Source organism: Rhea americana, unplaced genomic scaffold (assembly GCF_003343005.1).
Source record: "Rhea americana isolate MKP2758 unplaced genomic scaffold, rheAme1 scaffold_215, whole genome shotgun sequence".
Classification (NCBI taxonomy): Eukaryota; Metazoa; Chordata; class Aves; order Rheiformes; family Rheidae; genus Rhea; species Rhea americana.
In genome coordinates, this window is record NW_028186305.1 from 190,023 (window position 1) to 198,505 (window position 8,483).

The 8,483-nt window shown below is 48.2% G+C and overlaps 1 protein-coding gene across 9 annotated transcripts; it reads right to left on the minus strand.

Moving 5' to 3' along the window:
* Positions 1-8,135, minus strand: PIGV (phosphatidylinositol glycan anchor biosynthesis class V). 9 transcript variants are annotated; one of them, XM_085304981.1, is made up of 7 exons: positions 7,975-8,135; positions 7,798-7,940; positions 6,640-6,958; positions 4,805-4,879; positions 3,921-4,074; positions 1,307-2,473; positions 1-470 (listed from the first exon to the last, which is right to left on the minus strand). In XM_085304981.1, the coding sequence occupies exons 5-7, from the start codon at positions 4,005-4,007 to the stop codon at positions 159-161; spliced, it is 1,566 nt and encodes a 521-aa protein (XP_085161107.1). In that variant the 5' UTR covers positions 4,008-4,074; positions 4,805-4,879; positions 6,640-6,958; positions 7,798-7,940; positions 7,975-8,135; the 3' UTR covers positions 1-158. The 9 variants fall into 9 exon arrangements, with proteins under 9 accessions (XP_085161107.1, XP_085161104.1, XP_085161108.1 ...); XM_085304978.1 differs by having other exon boundaries at positions 6,640-6,777; positions 6,872-7,940; XM_085304982.1 differs by having other exon boundaries at positions 6,640-6,791; positions 6,872-7,940.
* Between the last annotated feature and the right edge of the window lie 348 nt (positions 8,136-8,483).

Genomic DNA, 8,483 nt, shown 5'->3' on the forward strand with positions numbered 1-8,483 from the left:
TTCTGTAACTGAGCAATTAGTAATTGCGTAAAACAGCCTTATAATCTTTACAATTGACGTAATAGCACCATTACATTTTCAGAAGAAGTGAGCTCTGCTTCTGACTTGTACGTCTGCCCCTCTACCAGCCTGTAGAAATAGATTCTCCCAATTGCTAGCTATGTCCAAGGCAAGAAGTTGCAGTGCAGGATCAGTCCCAGTAGCCAGTAGGACAGGAAGTATCCAAGAATGCATTTGGTGAGGGGGGTACTTAATCTATAGTTGAGCAGTAATCTCCCAATGGGGTTTTCAGAAATCCCTTTCTCATAGGAGCCAGCAAGAGAGTTACCTAAAACAGACTTATCAGAGGGAGATGCTGTAGTTGGATTATCAGTCCCTTCACTCCAGAGCAAAGGTTCGTAYTCTTGAAGCAGGTGAGCAGAGAACCAGTACAGGATTGGCGTGGAGGAACCAAGGAACCTCGTTAGAACCTGAAAACAGGCAGAGAGAGAACCCCATAAATTGCAGGTCTTTGACTCTAACCAGCACTGATTCTGAAGAATGGAAGGAGCAATCTATCTGCCTGGAACAGATTACTGATAGAGAGGAATGAAATACAGCCCTACTACCTGGTGTCAGGATTTACTACACTTGGAATGAAACCTCTCTCAGCTCAGGGCTGCTTTATTTATGAAGCTGGTCGTGTGAGCAGCCAAGCGGTCTCCAGGTTTTGGACAAACAAAYTGCCACAAAATCACTGAAATCCTTGTCACAGTCCAGCTCAGGATCTGGGCAGCAGCAGCAGCTTCAGGAGAGATTTGAACCTCAACGTTCAACCATTTCTCCTGGATTTTCACTGGAACCCCCAATCTTTAGGATCATYACCTGTATCCTGAAAACGCCCTGAAACACTTTCAAGGGACTGGCAACAGGCTCTGGATCCTTTCACTGCCGCCCATTCAAATTCTACCCAACACAATAATGACCCAGTATCCTTATCCTCTGACAGCTGCTCAGCAGGATTTGGCAAACCTTCCTAAAAATTAGACACCTCTTTGATCCAAGTCCTAGTATCTTCATCATATGAAGCAACCTCCCTTCAGGAATTCTCCAGGAAACAAGAGGAACTAAACGGTTCTGGAAACTGACTGGGGAAATTGCTCCTAGAGAGGAAAGATAAAGCTTTGGGAAGCAATGTTTGCATTCTCCTATGCCTGTCCTGCAGCTTTGAGAACTGTAGGTTTTGTGACTGTCACTGAGTCACCTCAGCCCCTACACTGTATTCCCGTCAAGAAATCACTTCTCTGTGTTGCTATGAATGTCATACCTGCACGTGCATGCAGAAGACTCCAAACAGCAGCAGGACTGTGGCATGGACCACGTACACCAAGACAGCAGGGCAGCAAAATCCAGTTCCTCGTTTACTCTCTCCTTGTTCTTCTTCATTCTTTCTCCTCTCTAGACCAAGAGTTAGGCAGTGCCGTGGGTTTGCAGTGAGGTAGGTCCAGGCAGCCCATGAGCCCAGAAGTGTGACAGGCAAAGCAAGCAAGAAATTCGGTACCTGTCTGAGCTCAAAATACCTTAGAAAGCCCACATTCCAGTAAGCCTCTTGAATATAGGAATATACCAAAGGGAGCCGCTGTGAACACCAAGGGGGTTTAAGCCTATTCATTGCTGCTAAACGATAGCCCTTGTCCAGAGCTAGCTGCAGCAGGGGCTTGGGAACACTCTGCTGCAGACCGGTGCCAGGAGCACAAAACCTCATGTAAGCATAATACTGAAATAAAACAAATGGCAGAAAGATCCCAGCACACATCAGAATGATCGAAGATGCCAAGCTAAGGAGTTGCTTCCAGAATGGAGGAAGCTTTTTTACCAGTCCTGAACCCACCTGGAGCTGGAGGGCAAAGCATTTACTGCAGGAGTAGATAAAGAAGCCAGCATTGATAAGCCCATTGGCACGCACCCCAGCAGCAAGGGAGAAGAGCAGTCCACTGAGCCAGCTCTGCCCCTTCTCCAGTTGCCACATGGCACTGAATGCCAGGAAGGCAAACATGCTCTCTGAGTAAGCAGCTGCCATAAATACGTTGGCAGGGCTGATACAAAACAGAATGGCAGCGAGGAAAGCCACCCTGCGACACCGCAGCACAACGCAGCCCAGCTTATACAGGGCAGCTGCTGCCAGGAGAGAGAAGAGAGAGTTAAGGAGTACAGCTGACAGCAGCAGGCGGCTCCGCAAACACAGCAGCCGCTGCAGGGGCCACAGAGCAACTTCTGCCACGGCACGCACGCTCAGGGGGTACGCTGGGAAGAAGGCAAAGTTGTGCTCGTACAGGTAGCCTCGCTCGGCGATGAACAGGAAGTGCTCCGCATCCCAGCGCGAGAGGCCTCCCAAAAGCCATTCCAGGAGCAGGTCGCAAAGGCCAGGCTCGGACAGGMGAGGTGGGGAGAAGGCATCTGCAGCATGATCTGGGATCAGGAGGTTAAACAGAGCCTGGAAAAAGAAGGGAAGATTGAAGTCCAGCAGATATCCTCTTGTATCCTACTGAAAGCACCATGCCTAAGGAGGATTCTCAGGTTTCAAAGGGAACAAGAGGAGCACTGAACACAGGCTGGCAGGCTTTCCAGCAAGGACACCTGTAAGAGGGTGCAAATACAATCTTTGGGGGTATTTACATCTGAACGGAATAAAACTCTGAAAAGTATCCAGCATGGGACCCCACTGAACTGGACAGRGAAAGGCTCCCCAGCCCGGTGTTCCTGGACACATCTAAATGCTTATGCTGACACCAGGTGCTTTTGTAGCGCGGGTAAGCCTCCCACTGTACTGAATTTGGCATTATCATCTCAGGGATGTATGAGGGAGAGAAGATAGAACTAAAGAAAAGATTTTCCCAGAGCAAATTGATGCAGAAAGCWGAGCAAATTTCCAGGCCCCTTCTCTCGTCTCTAGTTCATTCCACCACGTCTGCAGCTCCGCATGCACAAAGGGATTCTCTTTCTGGAGATGAGTAAACAGAAAGCATAATTCCTCCCAGGAGCTTGTGGTGCTGACCATAACATTTTAAAAGATGGAATAAAAACCCAGACAGCTCATGAGATAGCAGGGTTGCAACTTAGCACATCGTATTGTCACATCAAATAAAAATAGGTAAAAGAAAAACAACAGAAATTTCAAACGTTAAGTTTTGCAGCTTACTAAATGGAGAYGTGATGAGTCCCCTGCAAATAATTCAGTATTGTCAGAGAAAAGAAAAAGAGCCACATTTAACAGATTGGACCTAAAAGACCTACAAAGCTGACATTTTACAACGAAGCACACATCCGGACTAACCAGGCCTCTGGCAGGTGTAACACAGTCTTTCACCTCAGCTGATGGTTCCACTCAGCCCTACGCAGTGGTTACCAGAGCTGCCACAATCTGCCAGCTGGCTGGTGATCTGCTACCGAAGACCCTCCTCGCTCAGAGAGATTTTGTTTCACCAGGGCCATGGCTACATCTAGACTCTTTGCTGGCTGCCTTGGTACACACAGGTAGGGCTGAGTGGACCAAGAGCTAGCTCATGCTCAGAGAAGGATGTCTCTGGAAAGGAGACTTGGGAAGAACGTGCAGGAGAAGATCATTGTTCCTGTTCTGTGGATAAACAGAAGACTTCTGCCTACAGAAGACTTCTGCCTACTGTGCTGCCAGCTCAGCCTCTTGTAACGGCAGCATGAAAACACGGTAAGTTATAAGGAACCACACATAATTTTATTTAACAGCAAACTGTCTCCTTGGATGCAGCTGGTCTCTTGGCTCTCTAAAGGAGAAGATTTTTCAATCAAGCAGAGCCATAACTCATGGTGCAAAAGGCAGTACCAAAGAGAGACACCTCGGAGCAGCAAACAACAGACGTAACAGCATCTTTGGTTCATCTTTGGTTCAGGAACAGGAGACTTGCCTGCAGCAGAAGTGTCAGGGCTCTGCAACGCACTGCAAACCTCAGGACCCTTTGGAGGTAGGGATCTTGCCTGTTCACCAGCTCCATTCTGAGCTTGAAAGTTGTCTCAGTAGGTTACTGATGCCAAGGAAATTCTCCCTCCAGTTTTGGAAACCTAGATTGATAAACAGAGAGTACAGACACAGAAAGATACTTCTGGCTTCAGCCATGTTTGTAAATCTTGCACCTCTGTTTACTTTTACTTCAAAAGACTGCAAATCTACATGAACAAGAAAGTCACTTATGCAAAAGGTCATGGAACTAGGAGATGATAGAGAAGCCTTCTTTGATACTCTGCCTATAAAACAAAAATTTCCCTGACTTCTTAACCTTGGCTAGGATGCAGAAGGAGAGAAGCATAACATATACTCTCAGTCCATTTCTTACAGGGCCAGTGTAAATACCAAAAGCAGYCTCTTTGGCCTCCTTACTGGCTGTCTCAGCGGAAACACCAGCATCTCAAGCCACAACTCAGTAAAGCATCTATGCGTGCATTCAAGTTCCAATGTGCCGAATGGGCTTTCAACTTCTCCACTTTTTTTTTTTTTTTTTGAATAGAGACATAATTAACTATGGACTTTGAGTGTCATATCCATGTAAGCACTTTCACGACAGGGGCTCTCTGTCGGTCAGACACTGCCAGGCACTCTCTCTTCTCTCTCCTGCTGTCTGCCCTGCGTTTGCTCCTGGGAAGCAGAGAACTCCTTTATTTGGGGCCTGCCTTTCATGGCACCGATCCGATGAACTATTTCATGGCCAGGCTAAAATGCCTTCTCAGATATGGAGGCTTCCCARCACACGGCCTCCATCTATCAAGGACAGCATCCTCCTGACATGATACTTACRTAACTCCACTCTCTCCACCTGTATTTTTTCAATATTTTGGCACAGGTCCTGGTCTCCAGAGTGAGGGCATCTGCCTGTCAAGCAAATTACATATGCTAAGGTGGCTCTCTTCCATGTCTTCCCTGCAAACCTTACCTGGAAGATTTAAGCACTTTAAGGAGTCTTGCTGCTTTCCTTTCTTTACATTCTGGATTGACATTCTGGGACCAGCTACCAAAACTACTGGCCCAGAGCCACAAAAGGCAGGCAGTATCTGCTGTGCCACTTTTTAAGATAACACATTTCTTCCGTTGGTTCCTCAGCCACCAACTGCTTTTCAGTTTGAGAAACAGAAGACCCAAAGCGCTCTCTAGGTTCCAGTGACACCACATCCTGCGCTATTTCCTACCTGCCATCTTTCTAATCCAGTGCGGTTTTAATACATAAAGATCCCAAAGCACTTCACAAGTGATCACCTAATGATCTAAGAACACTGAGATTTCCCCAATCTCATTTTACTGACAAGGCAAATTGAGAAGCTGGCAGGTTAAAAACTGTTTGGGAGAACAGAAAGCAAGTCATTGGCAAAACAAAAAACAAGACCCAAATGCACTCATTTATAGCTCCAGTCCTTAACCACAGGGTTATGCTTCCTATTTGGCCACATATAAAACTTCTGCTTTTGCTCATACTCTCCTTTTGCTCCAGAGCATTCACAGCTACACACAAAGCAACTGGTGGGAGGCATATTCTACTGAATCACGAAGCTGCAATGTTATTTTAAGAGAGGGGATACTTCAGCCCAGCTGTAAATTCTATTAAAGCACATTCACAGCTGCAAATCCTATTAAAGTATAGAGACAAAAAATTGTCCAAGCACTTTATTTTTTTAAAAAGCACAGAAAAAGCCTAGCATGAATGTGCCAAGAAGGCTTAAATCAAACAGCTTTAAAAAGCCTGTTCCTGTCACGATGCAGCACACCTTGTAGCAGAAAGCAGCAAAGTCTACAAAAAGCTGCAACCCACAACCACCATTCTGGGAGAGAACACAGTGTTACATGGAGCTGGAATATCTCTACACCAGAAGTACCAAGAATTGCTAAAACTGCACTTATATGAACACAAAAAGGACATAAAAAGGCAGAAATGAGTTAAAAATATCTTTGTAGAAAAGGATGCAAAGTCTTAATATTAAAGATACATTTCCCTCCATATTCTGTGCTTCTACCTATCCCTTTGCTCTTAGACATGAATTCATTCTTGCTCGCTCTGGAAACTATACCATCAAAAAGGACACACACACACGAGCAGAAGAGACGTTGGATAAATTATCCTGTAAATGAAAATATGAATTCTGAAGGCCTGTAAAACTGCAGTATAGACCGATTGCCACCCGGGGGCAGCAGGCACTTGCTCCAAAAGCATTTCCTCCCTCCCCACAGCACGGCAATCAGTTCCTGGTTATGTTATAGGATTCCTGTTGGGAAACCTATTTCAGGCTGCCTGCTGAAAACACAGGGCAATGGTTTCGGCATCTCTTGCCACTTCTGCAATCTGCCATTAGATTAAAGAGATACTCAAAATATATTTGAAAAAACTGTTCTAAGCCGTACTCCAAAGATAAAACAGTGAATTTCAAAAATCCCATTGATTCAGCACATTTTCTGCTGGCTTGGGCCCCCCTGGCTTTGCCGCAGAGCCCTGCCACTTTCACTTTTGCTTAGTTTTGGTTGCTGGTCTGCAGGCAGAAACCCCAGTACAGCTCAAAACGGATCTGAACAGAAAACAGTTTCAAGAAATGGGAACGTTTTTACTGCTGTACAGTAAGAGTTGTGTGCATTTGAACAAAACCTACATTAGATCGAAAGGTAACGTGACCTTTTCGCCCGCGACGACTGACCCTGAAGTTGGAGCTGCCAAGCATCTGTATCAGGTCTGAGAGCACCGCGATGAATCAAGTGTGAGCGTACGCTCCAACCATTTCTCTATTTTCCTGCGGTTTAATGTCTGCTTTACTATTGTGAACAGCCACAATGCAAAACAGCAAAAATAAATTCCACTCTGTAAAGTGCATTCAGTGCACATACCAACTTCTGGTGAGGAGAAGCTAGGGACTGATAACTCCGTATTTCTGGTGCTTCTTTTCTGATGGCTGAAACTGTCGCTGCCTGCACCTGGCATAAATTGACAGAAAYGCAACACAAAATTGTTTCTCCTCACTGTGGAGATAAGAAAAGGCTGCAATTTGCAGAGACTCCAGCAGAGGTTAGATCACGGTTGAAACGCTTAATAGGAACGTTTTCAAGGTTGGACAAAATTATCGCTTGTGTGTTTATTAATGGATTAATATTCAACGCTATATAGAACCAATCAGCATTGGAATCACAAAAGGGCTCACCCCCAAGGCAGGTCAGTTCAAGTGTTTCCATTAAATATGTTCTTAGCTGTTGTTAGAAGCCTCCCTGGAAGGGCCAGACCAGAGAATACTCTGCTATCTTGCAACGTCCTGAGGTATTCAGCCTAGGAAATCTGATCTTTCCATTTCACTTTTTATTAGCCAGGCCTTTTAAAAGGATTGGTTTGCGTATTCAGTATTGCCTCCAGTTTAAAAATAAAAAACGAACGACATCCAGCCCTTCCCCCTTCCTCCTCCTCACTCAGATTAGTTTTTATTTCAAATGTCAAGAGGAAATATTTCTCAAAGTGAATCCCACCCCATGAACGTGAATTCTAATTTCTGAATCATTGGTGGAAAGCCCCCCAAAACTCATTTGCTTCCATATAACTTAACAGCAGTTCAGGCCGAGGTGAGCACCAACTGTGTTCAATTCCCACCACTTTTCATTTTCACTGCTGAATCTCCGGGCCTCTAAACCCGTCCCTTCCCCCGCCCACGCTTGGGAACAGGGAAAATCAGCCTTTAACGTATTGCAGCACGGAAACAAGCTCCCCATCGGGGTCAAAGAACAGAGCGGGCAGCCGACATCGGSCTTCTGCCGTGCCTCCACTTGACCTTTTGGGTCGTTTCTGCCCAGCCTGCCCGTGCGCGCTGCACGACAGCTCAGCGCCAGCGGCTCCGGCGAGGCGCGGGGGAGTCAAACCAGAACAAGGGCAACGAGGGTCGCGCTTCCACCGGGGCCTCGCTTCCACCGGGGCCTCGCTTCCACCGGGGCCTCGCTTCCACCGGAACGCAGGACGGCGGGAGCCGAGGGCTCGGCCCCCGACCTGGGCGCGCTCTCGGGGGGCCGCGCCAGGGCCCCGAAGCCGTCGGGTTTTGCGGGGAGAGGGAGGCGGCGGAGGCAGCGGGCCGAGCCGAGCTGCCTCCCGGCCCCCCGAGAGGCCCCCCAGGAGCGTCGAGAGACCCCCCCCGGCGCGTCTTTCCGGCGCGCAGGGGCCACGGCAGCTCCAAGCCCCCGTCGCGGGGGGCTCGGCCCCGCCGCGGGACCCCCTCCGCCCGCAGCGCAGTCAGTCCTGCTCCGTCAGGCCTTGTCGCGGACCCCCCCAAGGGGCGGCGGGCAGCCAGAAACGGGGGGGGGGGGTAATCTCGGCGGGGGCCGTTTCCTCCCCTGCGGAAAGGGGGTGTCTCAGCACCCCGGGGCATCTGCAGCCGCTCTGGGCCCCCCCGGCGAAGGCCGCCTCTCCGCTGACTCCCCCGAGGAAGGGGAGAGTCCCGGGGGCGTCCGCGCCTCATCTGCCCCC